The 20,777-nt window shown below is 43.7% G+C and overlaps 1 protein-coding gene across 1 annotated transcript; it reads left to right on the plus strand.

Moving 5' to 3' along the window:
* Window positions 1-17,987: 17,987 nt before the first annotated feature.
* On the plus strand, window positions 17,988-20,545 carry LOC136376698 (non-secretory ribonuclease-like). The gene is made up of 2 exons (XM_066342976.1): window positions 17,988-18,055; window positions 19,910-20,545. The coding sequence occupies exons 1-2, from the start codon at window positions 18,031-18,033 to the stop codon at window positions 20,374-20,376; spliced, it is 492 nt and encodes a 163-aa protein (XP_066199073.1). The 5' UTR covers window positions 17,988-18,030; the 3' UTR covers window positions 20,377-20,545.
* The last annotated feature ends 232 nt before the right edge of the window (window positions 20,546-20,777 follow it).

A 20,777-nucleotide genomic window follows, 5' to 3' on the forward strand; every position in this document is an offset into this window, starting at 1 on the left:
TGTGTGTGTGCATACTGGTCTATATATGTACAGGTAAGGAGAAATATTTTGTTTGCAGATAGGGTTTTCATTTGAAAATTGTTATTCCTATGAAGTCTAATTTTCCTTAAAAGCAGTATTTAGTGACTTTAGGAAAAAAGTAATCACCTTTGTGTAAAGATCACGTTGGTTTTGTTTCCACAATTAAAATAGAGTGTTCTCATTATAAGAAACGTTGCCTGAGACTTGTATCTCCATTTAAATAAAGTAAGGCAAGGAAAGAAATTGGTACATGTGAGTTTCCAGAACTCAAAAATCAACTAGGTGAGGGAACCTGCTAATGAAGGTGGTGGGTGGTATACATATCAATCAACAAGTTGTAAAGTGAGTAGACTCTATATGTTTTGCTATGTCTCCTGGGCAGATAGGCCTTTTGTCTAACTAGACCACAGAGTAAAAGCTGACTAGAGTTAAGATCTAACACCTAGATATCCATATCTTTTAACTTTTAGCTGCTTTATGATTGACAAAGATAAGAAGAACTACCTCTCTTTGAACTTGGTTATGCTCCGTTATTTTTGTTTAATTCATACAACAGTTCTGACAAGTATATGCTAATATATATTTACAGATCTCACAATTTCATGTATTCATGACCCTCTATAACTGACCATTCAGGTTAAAGTGTCCAATCCTCTGGGGTTCCACTTGGCCAAGCTGTATGTATGGGATCTCTTTACTCACAAGTAGCAGAGCTCTGATACTGGCCAATATCTTTTATTTGACCTTAATTTTCTGAAAAGGGTATGTGGCAGGAATATTTTCTTTTCAGGACAAGAAGAGATTTAGAAATTTATTCTTCATAAAAAAAATTTTGTCTTTACATTAACGAGAAAGGCACATTTCTAGTGTGAGACTAGCTTAGTGCACTGAGGAGGACCAAGAGAAAAAAGCACTTACCAGAAATTGGCAGTTGTAATTGGTGGCAGTTACTGGACAATACATGGCTTAACCAATAAAACTTTACATGAAGAAATTTAGTTTAATATAAAATGTTTGCTTATCGTCTGACTAGGTGGTGGCGCAGTGGATAGAGCATCGGACTGGGATGAGGAAAGACCCAGGTTCGAGACCCCGAGGTCGCCAGTTTGAGCGCAGGCTCATCTGGTTTGAGTAAAAGCTCACCAGTGTGGACCCAGGGTCGCTGGCTCGAGCAAGGGGTCACTCGGTCTGCTGAAGGCCCATGGTCAGGGCACATATGAGAAAGCAATCAATGAACAGCTAAGGTGTCGCAACAAAAAACTGATGATTGATGCTTCTCATCTCTCTCTGTTCCTGTCTGTCTGTCCCTATCTATCCCTCTCTCTGACTTTCTCTGTCTCTGTAAAAAATAAAATCAAATAAAATGTTTGTTTATCTTAAAATATATTTTCACAAATTTAACACAATAATGTTTTTACAGAAAGATGGTGACTCAACATGAAGGTAGAAAATATCTGTGGTGTTGTTGACTTTCATTTTTGTCACAGACAGAAGAAGAATAGATTTTCATTTTTGTCACAGACAGAAGAAGGATAGATGCAGTAAAGATAGAAAAGTACAGTGAAAGAGAGATCTAGCAAAAACCTTTCAAATGGGATCAATTAAACCCAGGAAAATTTACTAGCCCTTATCAATGATTGACACTGGTGTCAGTACCTTTACAAGGAGAAAAAATAGTCAACCACATAATTATACTTAAAAGTTTATTTTCTCGTTGAAAAATAACAATAACATTATTTTTTTTTAAAGTACCCTAATATTGTATTTAGAAATATAGACTAAAGAAGTGTAACTTTAAGATATATTCTCAGGAATGCATCTTAGGAAACCTATATTAATTGGGTCTTGGCTGCTCACCAAAGACTGCTGAGCGCTAGAAGAACATCTGTTCTGGAGGACACTGTAAAATACCACAAGAACACACATTATGGGAGCCAGTTTTGTTCTTTTTTTTCTTTTTTTAGTTTATTGTGTTAACATGGTTTCAAGTGTCCCACGCAGTACGACACCCTACACACTGACTGCATCATGCCCCTCCATGCCCCATGCAAAGTCTCTTTCTACCTCCAGGACCTTCTTCCCCTGCCCTCTGACAGCTATCCTCTGTTTCTATTTTGTTCCTCAGCTTATTGTGTTCATTAGATTCTACATGCAAGTGAGATTATACGATATTTGTCTTTCTCTGTGTGACTTATTTCACTTAGCATAATAATCTTTAGGTCCATCCATGCAGGTCCATCCATGCTGTTGTAAAAGGTAGTTTCCTTCTTTTTTATAGCTGAATAGCATTCTGTTGTGTGAATTTACCACAGCCTTTTTTTTCTTTTTTTTGTATTTTTCCGAAGCTGGAAATGGGGAGGCAGTCAGACAGACTCTGCATGTGCCCGACCGGGATCCACCCGGCACGCCCACCAGGGGGCGATGCTCTGCCCATCCGGGGCATCGCTCTATTGAGACCGGAGCCAGTCTAGTGCCTGAGGCAGAGGCCATGGAGCCATCCCCAGCGCCCAGGCCATCTTTGCTCCAATGGAGCCTTGGCTGCGGGAGGGGAAGAGAGAGACAGAGAGGAAGGAGAGGGGGAGGGGTGGAGAAGCAGATGGGCGTTTCTCCTGTGTGCCCTGGCCAGGAATCAAACCCAGGCCTTCCTCACGCCAGGCCCATGCTCTACCACTGAGCCAACTGGCCAGGGCCACCACAGCCTTTTAACCACTCATCCACTGATGGACACTTGGGCTGTTTCCAGATCTTGGCTATTGTAAGTAACACTGCAATAAACATTGGGGTGCATTTCTTCTTTCAAATCAGTGTCTTGGGACTCTTAGGATATATTCCCAGAAATGGGATAGCTGGGTCAAAAGGCAGATCCATTTTTAATTTTTTGAGGAATCTCCATACTGTTTTTCACAGTGGCTGTGCCAGTCTGTATTCTCACCGGGCCTGCTCTATTCTTAACTTGGAATTGGGACAAAAAGATAACCAAGAAATAGCCCCTTACTCTCAGGAACATTCACTCTAGTAGTGCTGGTAACAGAAGGTAAGGATAGCAGGTGTAAAGTGGGTAAAGTGGTGCAGAGAGCTGTGACCCACTGAAGAAGAGTCCAAATACAAACAGCAGGGTGGGGAATATTCATTGTTCGGGGATGGGTCAGTCTTCAACTATATTCCAGTTTTCTTTGGAAAACTAACCTTTCTCTTTGCCCCAGTCTGTGGTTTGAGCGGACTGGCTCTGCCACAGCTCCAATGATGAGCTGAGCAGTGCTTGTGTCTCATTTCTCTGAACACATTGGTTGCTTTTGAGATTAACATTTGACCCAATTAGAAACATTTACTAGGACTATTAGGGGGTGAAGGCAGGTAGTATTTTCTGCTGGACTTAATCCTGAAAAAAATGTCAGGTCTAAAGTTGCTATAGCCATAATACAAATATATGAAGAATGTCTGTCTGATGGTGGAGCTATGATAAAGAGAAAAGAGCATTAAAAAAAAAAAAGCATATAAAACTGGTTCTGTTTTTATAATCCAAGTTCAGATAAGCTGCTCATTAAGCCATAACTATCTTTTATTGCTTACCACAGGTTAACTGTATATTCAGGTTCTTATGACATCAGAAAGACCAGGTACTTGGAGTGAAGGGGGTTTGAGTGGCTTTAAGTAGCAGAAAGAAGATTATACATTTTTTTCTTAGAAATCCATGCAGTGAAATTTATTTTTTTCTTGCAAGGGTAACATTTTTAAGTAAAATAATCAACATAGGTATCCTTAAAAAATGACTTGTTAGCAAAGACTTAGAGGGAGTGAGGCCGTTAGCATACACATAGATGGGTGGGGTGAGGCTGGGGTGACCCTAAAATGGGGATATGCCTGGTGTCTTCAAGGAATGGCAAAGAGGCCAGGGAACTAGAGAAGACCACCTAAAGGGAGAATAGTAGAGGATTTATTCTAAGCATGGGTTTGGGAAGCAAGATCCTGTTGTGAAGCTGATCTAGCACATGAGCTGTTGTAAAGATTTCAACTTTTATTCAAAATAGAATGAAGAAACTCTGGAGGAGGTTGAGTAGAGTTGCATGATCCGAGTTAAGTTTTAAAAGGATTACCCTGGCTGCTCTTGCATAGAGCATGTATTTTAAAGGAAGAAACAACAGACTTCACTGACAAACTGGATGTAAAAGAATAACTTTGCAAATCTCTAACATCAAGAGGCCAGGGAGAAGGTGAAAACCTGATGAAGACTAAAAGACCAGTAATGTAGTGGGGAAAATCAGGGAATGGTGGTGTGCTGTGAGCCAACACATATCCTTGACGCAACTATCTCTTTTAAGGACACCGGGACTGATCTCATGATGCTTTTCATCCCTGTTTCTGTCACAAAAACAGCTTATCCCAGATCACTCTCATCAAGCATCATGGAGTGATTAATTCTGCCAAATGCTGTTGAGCACGGAAAATTAATCCTGTCAGGATGTAGGGGATCTTACTCCAAGAGCAAGGACCACCCCCATGACTCCTATTGATAGAGCTGAGAAGTTTGGGGAATTGATTGAAATGATGTCCAAATTTTTGGGTCTAAAAAGACAGTCTTCTCTGGGTGATGAGTAGGAAGACGGTCCATACCTGAGTTGTCGCTATTCTAGAGGAGAAAACGAAGACCCAGTGAGTAAGCATCTGCATTTATTTTTGCTGACATCGTGTTCTCCCCTTAGTCATTCCCCAGAAATCTTAGTACTTTACATTCTCTGCATTTATTCATCTCTCTTCATGCTCTAAGTATTCATCTGAGCAACTTACTGCATTACATCTACCATCACATCTTCTTTTCTTCTTCACATCCATCCCTATTCCCCCTCTTTTCCTCCCTTCTATTTTACTGCCAGAACCCAACAGTTCTCTTAGAGATCTATATAGATTACAGATTGATCCATCTTATTTTTGGATTACCACATAGTACTAACAGAACCCTCAGAGCAAGAACACATGTTTTTGTTTTTGTTTTTAATTAAGTGACAGGTGAGGAGGTAGGGAGGCAGAGAGACAGACTCTTGCATGTGCCCTGATGGGGATCCACTCAGCAAGTCTCCTACAGGGTGGTGCTCTGCCCATCTGGAGCTGCTTGTTCCACTGTTCAGCAACTGAGCTATTTCAGTGCCTGAGGCAAGGCCATGGAGCCATCCTCAGCACCTGAAGCCAGCTTGCTCACAACATTCAAGCCAGGACTGTGGGAGGAGAAGAAAGAAAGAGAAGGAGGGAAGAGAAGCAGATGGTCACTTTTGTGTGCCCTGACTGGGAATCAAACCCAGGACTTCCACATGCCAGGAGAATGCTCTACTGCTGAGCCAACTGGCCAGGGCCAAGAACACGTGTTTTTAACACCCACTGTTATCATTAATTTTTAAAATGAGCTTGATATATCACATTTCCTAGACTATTTCTCAACTAGAGAAACCCTGGCAAGCCCAGGGTTTTGAACCAGCAACCTAAGTGTTTCAGGTTGGTGCTCTATCCACTGCACCGCCACAAGCCAGGCAAAACTGTTTTTATATAAAGATTGCATCATTAATTAAAGACTATGCAAACCATTTTTAAACTGGTTTTACTGTGAGGAAGATGATAATTCCTGTCACTCAGAATTGTTATTCAATTGAGCAAGAGAAAAGGTCAGCACAGAAGACTATTGGAAGATTTCAAGGCTCTGAAACTATCTGGATTATAGGACAAGTACAATAAGTATACTAAGAGACACCTCTGAATCAGCAAACATCAATGCAGTGTATAGTTTCCTTCTTGGCTATCTCTGATAAGGTCTGTTCTTTTCACCTTCCTTTGGTCAATCAGGAGTCCTATCACTTACTATACCCAAAAGAAAACTTTGTTTGATAGATGCTATATATCACAAGATGCCTTGGCTTTGCTCTTTATTTATATTCTACATTATAATTTTCCATTAAGCACTGGAAATGAAGGAACTCAATGCCACATGGCTGTACATATTGCATTCTAGACATTTATATATATTATGCCTTATAACAATGTGATCCTGTAGGTAACCCTCTCCTCCACTTTTCTAGAGATGATATAGATTATATCTGTGCTCAAGATCCAGAGTGACCCACCATCAGATGTATTATGTCTGTACCATAAAGAATTTTACTGTTTCCCTGCTAGAAAAAAAAAAAGGCAAGTTCCTTGCTTGAGGTCATGTGGTTGACGAGTAGTAGAACAGAACAGTGAGTCAAACTATGATTTGTCTCTTTTTATGAAGCCCATGCACTTTAACAGGAGACCAAACTTGATCTTCTCAAGAGAAAGTGTGAAGCAACTAGGAGACTGAAATGGAGTAAGGGATGATGCTCCATGCAAGAAAATATCCTAGTTTTGAAGGAATAACATACGTTCACAATGTAAGAGGCCAAGGATCCCTTCAAAGGAAAGGCACAATTTACTAAGAACATCAGCAGTAATAACTGCATTGGGAAATAAGTGGATTAGCACACTGATAAATTCAGAAAAATAAAATGTAGACCTAGGCCAACCCAAATGTTTATCTCAAAATTTTCTAGACATCAGGCATCCTTGATCACAGCTCCATTTCACCTATACTATTGATTAGTAGCATCAATTTTTGTCAATTCATGCTTTAACGCAGCTTAGTACTAAGCAAAAATATACATGAAATTATGGACCAATGTGTAAATTACACAACACAAGAAAATGAACTCTTTTAAATATTTATCTGTGTGCCCTCTAACATCTCATGTCCCAACTACTGTATATATTTCATGATTTATTCATAGCTATATCTAGAGCTGTAACTTGAAAATATTACTTTGAAAAATGGTTTTTAGCCCTGGCCGGTTGGCTCAGCGGTAGAGCGTCGGCCTAGCGTGCGGAGGACCCGGGTTCGATTCCCGGCCAGGGCACATAGGAGAAGCGTCCATTTGCTTCTCCACCCCTCCGCCGCACTTTCCTCTCTGTCTCTCTCTTCCCCTCCCGCAGCCAAGGCTCCATTGGAGCAAAGATGGCCCGGGCGCTGGGGATGGCTCTGTGGCCTCTGCCCCAGGCGCTAGAGTGGCTCTGGTCACAACATGGCGACGCCCAGGATGGGCAGAGCATCGCCCCCTGGTGGGCAGAGCGTCGCCCCATGGTGGGCATGCCGGGTGGATCCCGGTTGGGTGCATGCGGGAGTCTGTCTGACTGTCTCTCCCTGTTTCCAGCTTCAGAAAAATGAAAAAGAAAAAAAAAAAAAAAAAAAGGAAAGAAAAAGAAAAATGGTTTTTAACAAAAAATAAAGGACCCAAGGACAGTAGAAAAAAATGAACCCCAAAGTCAGTGATTTGGCCATATTTATGAAATTCTACACAAAAGAGAGACAAAATATCAAAAGTGCTCTAATTGTTTGCTAAGACATTTCTTCAGATTTACCACTGGATTGATGAAAGATATAATTCTTGTGATAATGTTTCTATTTGCTCTGATTTCATGAGTAAAGCAAGATGTTAAAGGGTGATCTCTTCTCTTTCATTTTGGGTAAGGCTCTCTAAAAAATATGGAGTTGCCAATAAAATTTGCTGTCCATCTAAGCAGACTTGGTCAAATAAGGATGATACCCTGAGTTCTAGCTTAATGCCTTCACCTTGGGGAGTAAGGAAAACAAGCATCTTCTAGCTCATCACAAACACCACAGAGTGGATAGAAGAGTACTAAATATCATACTGACAACTTGATGAATAGGATCAATATTCCTTAGTAAGACAGTTTTTTAGCCTGTACAATGCTCTATGCAACATATTTTACATGTGTGCCTGTATTCCATATTAAATTTCCCCTACAAAACTGTTATGTCTATATTATTGTTATCAAAGTTTTACAGATTAGAAGACAGTCACAGAGAGGAATAGTAACTTATAGCAAAGGTCAGGACTAAAATTGGACAAGACTATTCAAAATCTGTATTTTTTCATCATTGTACTACAAAACTTATATAACCATTGTATTTACAAACATGCCAACCCATACCTGTAATTAATTAACTTCCTGTGAGCCCTGAGATCTTAGTTAATACCTCCATGTACTTAATATGCATCAGGTCAATTTCAATTGAAGGCAACCTCCCAATTTTTTTGGAAAACACATCACTTCTCAGCCTTTTGGCTAAGATCAAATGTGGAAAACATTTTGTATCATCCTCCTCCAGATAAAAATGTCCAAAATTCTATCTGAGTTCTCTTTCCCTGAGTTTTTTCTCTACAGGGAAGGAGAAAACATCTTATAATTAAGGAAAAGAAGAAAGGCTCATTCTTTTTCTACGCCATTTCAGAAACTTGATCAAAGAGGTCAAGTTCTGCTTTTGTTCACTGGTCTTCAGAGAAGACCCATGCAAAAGAAAATAGGGCTGGGGCCACCTTGCTGACTCCAAAAAACCAGGCACAGCACATCACATCAGATGTCTTATGATCTTAGATTTAGAAAAATCTCACTCTGTTTACTACAATTCAACTAACCTGCACCATGTTATTAGGAGAGTATTTCAAGCGGTACCAAAATGCATATGAATTATTTCCACATACAGTTCCTGCATTAGGAAAGACATGTGCAGGAAGGTGATAACAATTAGCATCTCCCTAACAGCAGGTTAAAAGAAGGCATTGCAAGAGTACCCCAAGCTGAAGAAACTGCAAGCAACGAACATCACATTTTTGTATATGGGCCCCTGTTAAAAGAGATATTGATTAACGCTCATGCCAATATTCTCAACACTGGTTTTCACCAAAAAAAGCAGAAGTCTTTTCCTGGAACAATATCTTAAACTGATCCTAGACCTCAAAAAGTAACTTAATAATACTGGAGCGTAATTCTAGCTATTCCTCTAAGTATTAATAGAAATATGGATCAGGTCCAGAAATGTGCACTAAATTGGTCTAGAAGAGAGGTTGTGCTAATACAAAAAAGCAAGCAAGCAAGAAAGAAAACAGAGTTTATGAAAAGTTACTTATGTCTATTCAAGACAAATAACACCGAAAGTATAGTGTATTTTAATTAACGTGGGCTTATTTTTTTTCTGCTTTATAATAAGAAGCTCTCTTCGAAAGATCTTAAATAACAAACTAAATCATTTGTATTAGTCTTGAAGGCAAAAAAGAACAGCTGAAAATGTATAGAGGAAAGCTATAGAGGAAACATTCAGAAAAATCTTAGAAGGCATGCTCTGAATACAGTTTTAAGGGAAAGCATGATTGGAAACTGGACAGGATGTTGTATGAGTTGCTTGCTTCTCAGAACACTTGTAACAAGGCTGATAGGCCATAAACACATAGTCTATGGAAGCCAGGCTGGCTCCACCGAGTGAACAGACAGGACGTAAACCCATGGACCAGTAGGGTCAGTGGAGACTCCTAAGCGATTGCCCCCTTCAACAGAGGCAGAGGCTGAATCGGCTTTAATTGATCCTTCATGTTAGTGGAAACTCAGTGCACCAATGAACATTTCTTGATTTTAAAAAATAAGATTAAAATGCAAATTTCTATGTGAGATATTCCAATTTGAAAAGTTAACATCTAAAATCCAGTATTGTAAATAACACTGAGTATGCTGATCAGAACAGGTTTTTGACCAGAGAAACCTGTTGTGACCACAGTTTGCTTTTCCCCTCTGTAATTATTAACTTAATTTTAATTTATATAATTAAATTTCATGGGGTTATATTGATCAATAAGAGTACATAGGTTGGCCCTGGCCGGTTGGCTCAGCGGTAGAGCGTCGGCCTAGCGTGCGGAGGACCCGGGTTCGATTCCCGGCCAGGGCACACAGGAGAAGCGCCCATTTGCTTCTCCACCCCTCTGCCGCGCCTTCCTCTCTGTCTCTCTCTTCCCCTCCCGCAGCCAAGGCTCCATTGGAGCAAAGATGGCCCGAGCGCTGGGGATGGCTCTGTGGCCTCCGCCTCAGGCGCTAGAGTGGCTCTGGTTGCAACATGGCGACGCCCAGGATGGGCAGAGCATCCCCCCCCTGGTGGGCAGAGCTTCGCCCCTGGTGGGCGTGCCGGGTGGATCCTGGTCGGGTGCATGCGGGAGTCTGTCTGACTGTCTCTCCCTGTTTCCAGCTTCAGAAAAATGAAAAAAAAAAAAAAAAGAGTACATAGGTTTCAGGTAAACATTGCTCTAGCACAGGGGTCCCCAAACTACGGCCCGCGACAGCCCGCGGGACAGCCCGCGATGGCCTTTTACCTGGCCCCCGTCACACTTACGGGGATTCAGCTGGTTCCCTGATTCATTTCAACGCTTACAATTGAAATAATGCGCCCGCGGCTATACAGAAACTCTCTTTCCTGTATTGCGCTGGGCGCTCATTGTCCTACCTAGATGATCACGATGCAACGTTGTAGCGCGACGTGCATATCTAGGCCTGACAGACTGAAGACCGAGGCGACGGGTCCACAGCGCGGCGGCTGCCGCGCTAGGTAAGTATATTTTTAATTTATTTTTTAATTGGATTTTAAAAATGGACCTACATTGTGGGCAGAGACCTGAACCTACATGGGAGGCAGAGACCTGGATCTACATGGGGGGCAGAGACCTGGACCTACATGGGAGGCAGAGACCTGGACCTACATGGGAGGCAGAGAACTGGACCTACATGAGGGGCAGAGACCTAGATCTACATGGGGGGGGCAGAGACCTGGACCTATATGGGGACAGAGGGCATGGACCTACATAGGGGGCAGAGGGCATGGACCTACATGAGGGGCAGAGGGCATGGACCTACATGGGAAGCAGAGACCTGGATCTACATGAGGGCAGAAACCTGGACCTACATGGGGGGCAGAGGGCATAGACCTACATGGGGGGGGGGCAGAGGGCATGGACCTACATTGTGGGCAGAAACCTGGACCTACATGGGAGGCAGAGGCCTGGACCTACATGAAGGGCAGAGAGCATGGAACATATATGGAGGGGCAGAGAGCATATATATATTGGTATTTAACTATTATCAATTTGGAATCCCTAGGAAACAATGACGTCAAGAAAGAGAAAAATTGAATCAGAGTGGATATTCAAAGAACAGTGGACTTATGATTACTTTTTCATGCAGTACAAGGAAAGAGCTGTGTGTTTGCTATGTCAGAATATAGTGTCTGTGTTCAAAGAGTATAATTTGCGTCGACACTATCAAACTCAACATAAAGATAAATATGATTGTTTGGTTGGAGATGTGAGAAAAGATAAAGTATTAAAACTGAAAAATTCATTGTCAACTCAGCAAAATACTTTTGTGAAGCAGAAGCAGCTAAATATTTCATCACTGCGAGCAAGTTTTCAAGTTGCCAAGCTAATAGCGTGCGCTGGCAGACCATTCGTGGAGGGAGAATTTGTTAAAGAGTGCCTTCTTTCTGTTGCCAAAGAGATGTGTCCAGAAAAGGCAGACTTATTTAGTACAGTTAGTCTTTCAGGATCTACAATAACACGAAGGATTGAAGAAATGGGGGACAATTTGCATCAGCATTTGCAAAACTCCACAAGAAAACTTTCTTATTTTTCCTTGGCACTCGACGAGAGCAATGATGTTCGTGATTCTGCACAACTTCTAATTTTTATTCGTGGGATGAATGACAATTTCGAAGTCACAGAAGAGCTTGCTGCACTGCAAAGCATCAAAGGAACAACTACGGGAGAGGATATCTATGAAAAGGTTTCCCAAACTGTGAAGGATTTGGAGCTGGACTGGGCTAAACTACCCAGTGTGACAACTGATGGTGCGCCTAGTATGGTGGGGCCTAAGAAAGGAGTAATTGCTCACATTAACCTAGAGATGGACAAACTTAACCATTCTCATCCAATAGCCATACACTGCCTCATCCACCAACAAGCGTTATGTAGTAAATCACTGAAGTGGGACTCTGTTATGAAAATTGTGGTACGTTGTGTTAACTTCATTAGAACTAATGCACTAAACCACAGGCAATTTCAGGAATTTCTGTCTGAGCTAAATGTGGCCTATGAAGATGTTCTGTATTACACTGAAGTCCATTGGCTGAGTCGAGGGAGAGTTTTGAGACATTTCTAGACTTACTTCCACAGATTACAGCTTTTATGCTTTCAAAAAACAAAGAAGTACCAGAGCTCAATGATGCAGAATGGAAATGGCACCTTGCCTTTCTGACAGATGTAACAGAGCTACTCAACAGTTTCAATGTGCAACTTCAAGGAAAAGGGAAGCTCATCTGTGATATGCAATCACTTGTAAAAGCATTTGAAGTAAAATTAGGCCTTCTTATTAAACAAGTGAAGGAGGAAAATTTCTGCCATCTCCCCTTAACTCAAAATCTGTTAGCGGAAAAAGCCTTGATTGCATTCCCAAAAGAAGTATGTGTGGATTCACTGGAAAAGTTGCAAAAGGAGTTCCAATTTAGATTTAAAGAGCTTCATCTCCATGAACAGGACATTCAGCTTTTCCGTAACCCATTTTCTATTGACATTGAAAATGTGGATTTAATTTACCAAATGGAACTGGCTGAACTGCAGAATCGTGACTCTCTGAAAGACGCATTCAAGTCAAACAACTTGCCTAATTTCTATGCCTCTCTCTCATCAGAGACATATCCTAATATCAGGAACCATGCTCTTAAAATGTCAACAATTTTTGGCAGCACTTATGTCTGCGAACAGACATTTTCTAGGATGAAAAATTTAAAATGTCCAACCCGATCTAGACTAACCGATGAACACTTGCATCATTTGTTGCGGCTAGCAGTGACAAATATGGAACTGGACATTGACTATCTGATTAGCCAAAAGCAAGCCCATAGTTCCCATTGAAATGTTGGTACGTTTGTTGATTAAAATTTACTTGTTCTTTATTTTAAATATTGTATTTGTTCCTGTTTTGTTTTTTTACTTTAAAATAAGATGTGTGTGGTGTGCATAGAGATTTTCATAGTTTTTTTAGTCCAGCCCTCCAACGGTCTGAGGGCCAGTGAACTGGCCCCCTGTGTAAAAAGTTTGGGGACCCCTGCTATAGCATTTGAACCGATGATTGTGTGGTGTACCCATCACCCAAAGTCAAATCACTTTCCGTCACCATATACATGTCCCTTTTGCCTGCCTCCCCCACAGCCCCTTTCTCCTGGTAACTACTTCAATTTTATCTATGTCCATGAGTCTGTTTTATATCCCACTTATGTGTGAAATCATGTAGTTCTTTTTATATAGTTTGATTTACTTATTTCACTCAATGTAAAGTTCTCAAGGTCCATCTATGTTGTCGTAAATGGCAATATATTATTTCTTATGGCTGAGTAGTATTCCATTGTATATATGCACCTCTATCGAAGGACACTTTGGTCGTTTCCATGTCTTGGCCACTGTGAACAATGCTGCAATGAACACGGGCATGCATATGTCTTTATGAACCAATGTTTTAAAGTTTTTTGGGTAGATACCCAGAAGAGAGATTGCTGGGTCATATGGTAGCTCTATTCTTAGTTTTTTGAGGAACCACCATACTTTCTTCCATAAATGGCTATACTAGTTTACATTCCCACCAGCAGTAAATGAGGGTTTCTTTTTCTCCACAGCCTCTCCAACACTTGTTATTACCTGTCTTGTTGATAACAGCCAATCTAACAGGTGTGAGGTGATATCTCATTGTAGTTTTGATTTGCATTTCTCTAATAGCTAGTAAAGATGAGCATTTTTTCATGTATCTGTTGGCCATTTGTATGTCTTCTTGGGAGAAGCGTCTGTTCAGGTCCTCTACCATTTTTTTAAAAGGATTTTATTTATTCATTTTAGGAAAGGAAGAGAGAGAGAGAGAGAAGGGGGAGGAGCAGGAAGCATCAACTCCCATATGTGCCTTGACCAGGCAAGCCCAGGGTTTTTGAACCAGCAACCTCAGCATTGCAGGTCGATGCTTTATCCACTGTGCCACCACAGGTCAGGTCCTCTCCCTATTTTTTAATTGGAGTATTTACTTGTTTGTTGCTGAGCTTTGTAAATTCTTTATACATTTTGGATATTAACCCTTTATTAGAGCTGTTGTTTGCAAATGTCATCTCCCATTTGGTTGACTGCCATTTTGTTTTGTTGTAGGTTTCTTTTGCTGTGCAGAAGCTTTTTAGTTTGATATATTCTCATTCATTTATTTTTGCCTTTACCTCCCTTGCTTTTGGAGTCAAATTCATAAACTGTTCTCTAGGCCAAGGTTCATGAGTCTAGTACCTGTATTTCCTTCTATGTAATTTATTGTTTCAGATCTTATATCTAGGTCTTTGATCCATTTTGAATTAATTTTTATGCAGAGGGTCAAACTGTAGTCGTTTCATTCTTTTGTACGTGGCTTTCAAATTTTCTCAGCATAATTTATTTATTTTGTTTTTAACTTTATTTTTTTAAAGATATTATTTATTCATTTTAGAGAGAGAGAGAGAAGTAGAGGGGGAGAGGTGGAGAAGCAAATAGATGTTTCTCCTGTGTGCCCTGACCAGGAATCGAACCCAGGACATCCACACACCAGGCTAACACTCTACCACTGAGTCAACCAGCCAGGGCCCCAGCATCATTTATTGAAGTCTGTCTTTTCTGCATTGTGTGTTTTTGGCTCCTTTGTCAAAGATTATTTGTCCATATACATGTAGTTTTATTTCTGGGCTCTCAGATTCTGTTCCATTGGTCTGTATGTCTGTTTTCCTGCCAATACCATGTTGTTTTGATAATCATGGCTCTGAAGTCAGATAGTGAGATATCTCTAGCTTTATTCTTTTTTCTCAGGATTGCTTTGGCTATTCAGGTTTTTTTATGGTTCCATACAAACCATTAAAAAATGACATTGGAATTTTGATGGGAATTGCATTAAATTTATATATTGTGTTGGGTAATATGGCCATTTTAACTATGTTGATTCTTCCAATCCATGAACATTGAATTTTTTTATTTAATTGTGTCTTTTTAAATTTTTTCAATAATGCTTTGTAATTGTTAGTATATAAGTCCTTCACATCTTTTCTTAAATTTATTCCTATATATATTTATATTTTTTTAAGTGAGAGGAGAGCAGATCGTGAGGCAGACTCCTGCATGCACCCTGACCAGGATCCACTCAGCAATCTCTGTCTGGGGCTTATGCTCAAGTATCGAGCTATTTGTAGCACCTGAGGTTGAGGCCTGGACCAACTGAGCCATTCTTAGCACCTGGGGCCAGACTTGAACAACTCAATCTACTGGCTGTGGGAGAGGAAGAGGAAGAAGAGGAGGTGAAGCAGAGGGAAGGAATAGATGGCCTATTCTCCTGTGTGTCCTGACTGGGAATTGAACCCAGGATGTCCATATACCTGGCCAACGCTCTATCCACTGAGCTACCAGCCAGGGCCTATGCCTAAGTATTTTATTTATTTTTTGTTGCAATTGTAAAAGAAATTGTTTTTTTAAGTTCATTTTCTGAAGTTTCATCATTTGCATATAGGAAAGCAATAGACTTTAGTATATAGATTTTATATCCTGTCACTTCACTATATTGGTTTATTGTTTCTAAGTTTTTTGGTGGAGTCTTTGGAGATTTCTATATTCAGGATCATGTCATCTTCAAAAAGTGATACCTTTACTTCTTCTTTCCCAATATGGATGCCAGTATATACTTTTACCTATAGTATAGACACTGGAGTACAGGTCTTTACCCTAAGTGGCTGTCAGCAACATAGAGAAGTATTGCTACATCTAATGCAGTTTCATGTCCTCATCACTGATAAAAATGATTTCCACAAAGCACACATTTTTTTTTTTTTACAGAGGCAGAGATAGACAGGGACAGACAGACATGAACGGAGAGAGATGAGAAGCATCAATTATCAGTTTCTCGTTGCGCATTGCGACTTCTTAGTTGTTCATTGATTGTTTTCTCACATGTGCCTTGACCGCGGGCCTTCAGCAGACCGAGTAACCCCCTGCTGGAGCCAGCGACCTTGGGTCTAAGCTGGTGAGCTCTTTGCTCAAGCCAGATGAGCCCACGCTCAAGCTGGCGACCCTGGGGTCTCAAACCTGGGTCCTTCCGCATCCCAGTCCGACGCTCTATCCACTGCGCCACCACCTGGTCAGGCAAAAAATTATCTTTTCTTTTTTTTAAAAGGTTTTATTTATTCATTTTAGAGAAGGGGTGGGGGAGGAGCAGGAAGCATCAACTCCCATATGTGCCTTGACTGGGCAAGCCCAGGGTTTCGAACCGGCGACCTCAGCATTCCAGGTCGACGCTTTATCCACTGTGCCACCACAGGTCAAAGCACACATTTTTTAAAAATTGCTTCATGATAAAAGATAATGAATTTCAGCAAGAAGAGAATTTTAAGGCTCAGGGCTGTTAACTCTGCCCTGGGTCCTGACCAGGTCACTGCTGTGTTCATGTTCAGATAAAGACATCAAGAGTAAAATTATTGCATTTCTAGATGACAAGAATATAGAAAAGTAGTAATAAATGATGTAAATTATTTTTGTTGGAAGGTTATATAATACCATTTACGGGTCTAACCTAGTTTTCTATCCAAGAAGTTGGACCAGAAATTTAACATCTCTTAGGATGAGGCCTGCCCCACCGGGATATCTGATTCCTCTCTGCACAGTTATCTTTAAATAACATCATCATATGTCGCTTGACCAGGCGGTGGCTAGAGTGTCGGACTGAGACACAGAGGACCCAGGTTCAAAACCCCAAGGTCACCGGCTTGAGCACGGGGTCACTAGCTTGAGCGTGGGATTATAGACATGACCCCCATGATCACTGGCTTGAAGCCCAAGGTCACTGGCTTGAGCAAGGGGTCACTAGGTCTGCAGTAGACCCCGGTCAAGGCACATATGAGAAAGCAATCAGCCTGACCAGGCGGTGGCGCAGTGGATAGAGCATTGGACTGGGATGCGGTAAACCCAGGTTCAAGACCCCGAGGTCACCAGCTTGAGCGTGGGCTCATCTGGTTTGAGCAAAAGCTTACCAACTTGGACCCAAAGTCGCTGACTTGAGCAAGGGGTCACTTGGTCTCCTGTAGCAAGGGGTTACTCAGTCTGCTGAAGGCCTGCAGTCAAGGCACATATGAGAAAGCAATCAATGAACAATTAAGGTGTCGCAACGAAAAACTAATAATTGATGCTTCTCATCTCTCTCCGTTCCTGTCTGTCCCTATCTATTGCTCTCTCTGACTCTCTCTGTCTCTGAAAAAAAAAGAAAGCAATCAATGAACAACTAAGGTGCCGCAACAAAGAATTGATGCTTCTCATCTCTCTCCCTGTCTGTCTGCTTTCATCTGTCCCTCTCCCTGTCTCTATCACACACACAAAAAGTCACATGTCTATTCTGTGGCAGAATCTACAGAAAGAATATCCCCTGGAGGTTTTCAAGTTATACTACTTATAGAACATGAACAAAAACAAAAAATATCAAACCAATGTTAAAGCAAGTGAAAGGGAATCCAATGCAAAGAAAACAGAAGAAATAATACCTCAAGGATACGTGAAAAGCTACTATATGCCTTCAGGCAGTGAAGGGAGGCAAGGAGACGTTTGGCTGAGAGACAGCAGGGAGATCACTCACATTGAGAGGACCTGGGTTCCTCCTGCGCAGACAGCACCCCCACATCAGCTCTATTTGTTCTGAGAACTAGACCCTCCTTTCTGTACTCAGTCCCTCAGTGCCTGCCCAAGTTCAGTCATAAAATCTATGACCCTTCTCCAACCAGTGGGTGGTTCTCATAAGCAGACACCAGATCTACTAACAGAGTTCTGCCCTGAGAGGAACACCTGAAATTAGAGTTGTCCCATAGAAGCTGCAGCCAACAGTCCTGAGGTATGTGCAGATTGACAAAGGATCAAACAAGAGAATTATTGCACAACTGGGCCATGTGCCACTCTGGGTTTCTTCACGTCTTTGACTCAGACCCCTCCTCTCACTGCCGGCCCCACCCACAGGGGCTGCTCTATATATCCAGTCCACCAGCCAGGGGAGACCAGCTGCGCCTGAACCCCAGGACGACCAGCTGAATCTGTTCTCATGGCGGCCACAGGACAGAGACTGGGTAAGACTATGAGCCCCCTGGGCTAAGACAGAAGGGCCCCAGGGATAGGACAGGAGGGCCTCAGGGGTGGGACAGGAAGGCCTCAGGGGTGGGACAGGAGGGCCACAGAGATGGGACAGGAGAGTCTCAGGGGTGGGACAGGAGGGTCTCAGGGGTGGGACAGGAGGGCCACAGAGATGGGACAGGAGGGTCTCAGGGGTGGGACAGGAAGGCCACAGAGATGGGACAAGAGGGCCACAGAGATGGGACAGGAGGTCTCAGGGGTGGGACAGGAGGTCTCAGGGGTGGGACAGGAGGGTCTCAGGGGTGGGACAGGAGGGCCACAGAGATGGGACAGGAGGTCTCAGGGGTGGGACAGGAGGTCTCAGGGGTGGGACAGGAGGGTCTCAGGGGTGGGACAGGAGGTCTCAGGGGTGGGACAGGAGGGTCTCAGGGGTGGGACAGGAGGGCCTCAGGGGTGGGACAGGAGGGCCACAGAGATGGGACAGGAGGTCTCAGGGGTGGGACAGGAGGTCTCAGGGGTGGGACAGGAGGGTCTCAGGGGTGGGACAGGAGGTCTCAGGGGTGGGACAGGAGGGCCTCAGGGGTGGGACAGGAGGTCTCAGGGGTGGGACAGGAGGGTCTCAGGGGTGGGACAGGAGGTCTCAGGGGTGGGACAGGAGGGCCACAGAGATGGGACAGGAGGGCCACAGAGATGGGACAGGAGGGTCTCAGGGGTGGGACAGGAGGTCTCAGGGGTGGGACAGGAGGTCTCAGGGGTGGGACAGGAGGGCCTCAGGGGTGGGACAGGAGGGCCACAGAGATGGGACAGGAGGGTCTCAGGGGTGGGACAGGAGGGCCTCAGGGGTGGGACAGGAGGTCTCAGGGGTGGGACAGGAGGGCCACAGAGATGGGACAGGAGGGCCACAGAGATGGGACAGGAGGGTCTCAGGGGTGGGACAGGAGGTCTCAGGGGTGGGACAGGAGGGCCTCAGGGGTGGGACAGGAGGGCCACAGAGATGGGACAGGAGGGTCTCAGGGGTGGGACAGGAGGGCCTCAGGGGTGGGACAGGAGGTCTCAGGGGTGGGACAGGAGGGCCACAGAGATGGGACAGGAGGGTCTCAGGGGTGGGACAGGAGGGCCTCAGGGGTGGGACAGGAGGTCTCAGGGGTGGGACAGGAGGGTCTCAGGGGTGGGACAGGAGGGCCACAGAGATGGGACAGGAGGGCCACAGAGATGGGACAGGAGGGTCTCAGGGGTGGGACAGGAGGTCTCAGGGGTGGGACAGGAGGTCTCAGGGGTGGGACAGGAGGGCCTCAGGGGTGGGACAGGAGGGCCACAGAGATGGGACAGGAGGGTCTCAGGGGTGGGACAGGAGGGTCTCAGGGGTGGGACAGGAGGGCCTCAGGGGTGGGACAGGAGGGTCTCAGGGGTGGGACAGGAGGGCCACAGAGATGGGACAGGAGGGTCTCAGGGATGGGACAGGAGGGTCTCAGGGGTGGGACAGGAGGTCTCAGGGGTGGGACAGGAGGGTCTCAGGGGTGGGACAGGAGGGTCTCAGGGGTGGGACAGGAGGTCTCAGGGGTGGGACAGGAGGGCCACAGAGATGGGACAGGAGGGTCTCAGGGGTGGGACAGGAGGTCTCAGGGGTGGGACAGGAGGTCTTAGGGGTGGGACAGGAGGTCTCAGTGGTGGGACAGCAACTGTGGGAGGACTGAGCTCAGGTTAGTCCCCAGGACACAAGACAGAATGGCGGAGGGGGACTAACGGGAAAGGGAATAGAACCTCAGTTACAGCAAGGAGCCCTGCCTGGTGAGAAATGAGGGATGTGTCACGACCGGGCAGGGATGCAGAGGATTCTTCTCTTTTCACAGGACACATGGTTCCAACACAGCGGGATTCCCAGCTTTGTCTCCTTCTGCTGCTCGGGCTCTTGGGTACAGTGATTGCGGTCCATGCCCCACCTCCTGGTCTAAATTGGGCTCAGTGGTTTGAAGTTCAACACATGAATATGACCAACAATATATGCACCATCGCAATGAGAGTGATTAACCGCCTCAATTATGTCCATTTTCGGAAGCCGTGCAAACGCCAAAATACTTTCCTCAACACAACTTCGTTAGCTGCTGTAACTAATCTTTGTAACACCACAAATATAACCTGCAGGAATGGAATTGATACAAATTGTCATAGAAGCTCAGCTGCAGTGAATCTCACCTACTGCAACATCACAGGACCTTCACTACCTTACATGCAGTGCCAATACCAGCAGGTATTCGTACCGAGGAACTACACTATTGCCTGTGACGCAGGTGTTCCGGTTCACTTTGATGGACTCTAAGCTCTGGGTTAGCACTCTGTGCCAAGCTTTTGCTTCAAGCCCCACAGTTACAGCCATGGTCTCATGCCACCATCCACCCTGGGTGTCAGCATCCATCCTCATCACCAGTCCACAACCCCCTTTGAAGCTCTACTGAGCTGAAGCTTCTGTGCACCTACAATAAACTTCTTTGCAGAGTCACCTGCAAGTCTCTGTGTGTCTGTTTGTGCCCCTTCGCTGTCATATTGACGCATGTGGTCTAGATAATATTTTTCTGCCGCTAATATGAGGTTTGAAGGAAATAGAGAAACATGAGTGTAGGGGCTCCTTGTGAAATAAAGTGACTCAGACTTTTTTCTTTCTCTCTCTCTCTCTCTGCCTCAGGATGAAAACCTAAAGCTTCAACTGATCTTTACATTTTT

Source organism: Saccopteryx leptura, chromosome 6 (assembly GCF_036850995.1).
Source record: "Saccopteryx leptura isolate mSacLep1 chromosome 6, mSacLep1_pri_phased_curated, whole genome shotgun sequence".
NCBI classification, from domain to species: domain Eukaryota; kingdom Metazoa; phylum Chordata; class Mammalia; order Chiroptera; family Emballonuridae; genus Saccopteryx; species Saccopteryx leptura.

Bases quoted from the DNA above. Each gene is read 5' to 3' on its own strand.
- LOC136376698 (XM_066342976.1), top strand. From the start codon at position 18,031: ATGGCGGCCACAGGACAGAGACTGG. The intron at 18,056-19,909 runs GTAAGACTATGA...CTCTTTTCACAG, and splicing joins GGCCACAGGACAGAGACTGG to GACACATGGTTCCAACACAG.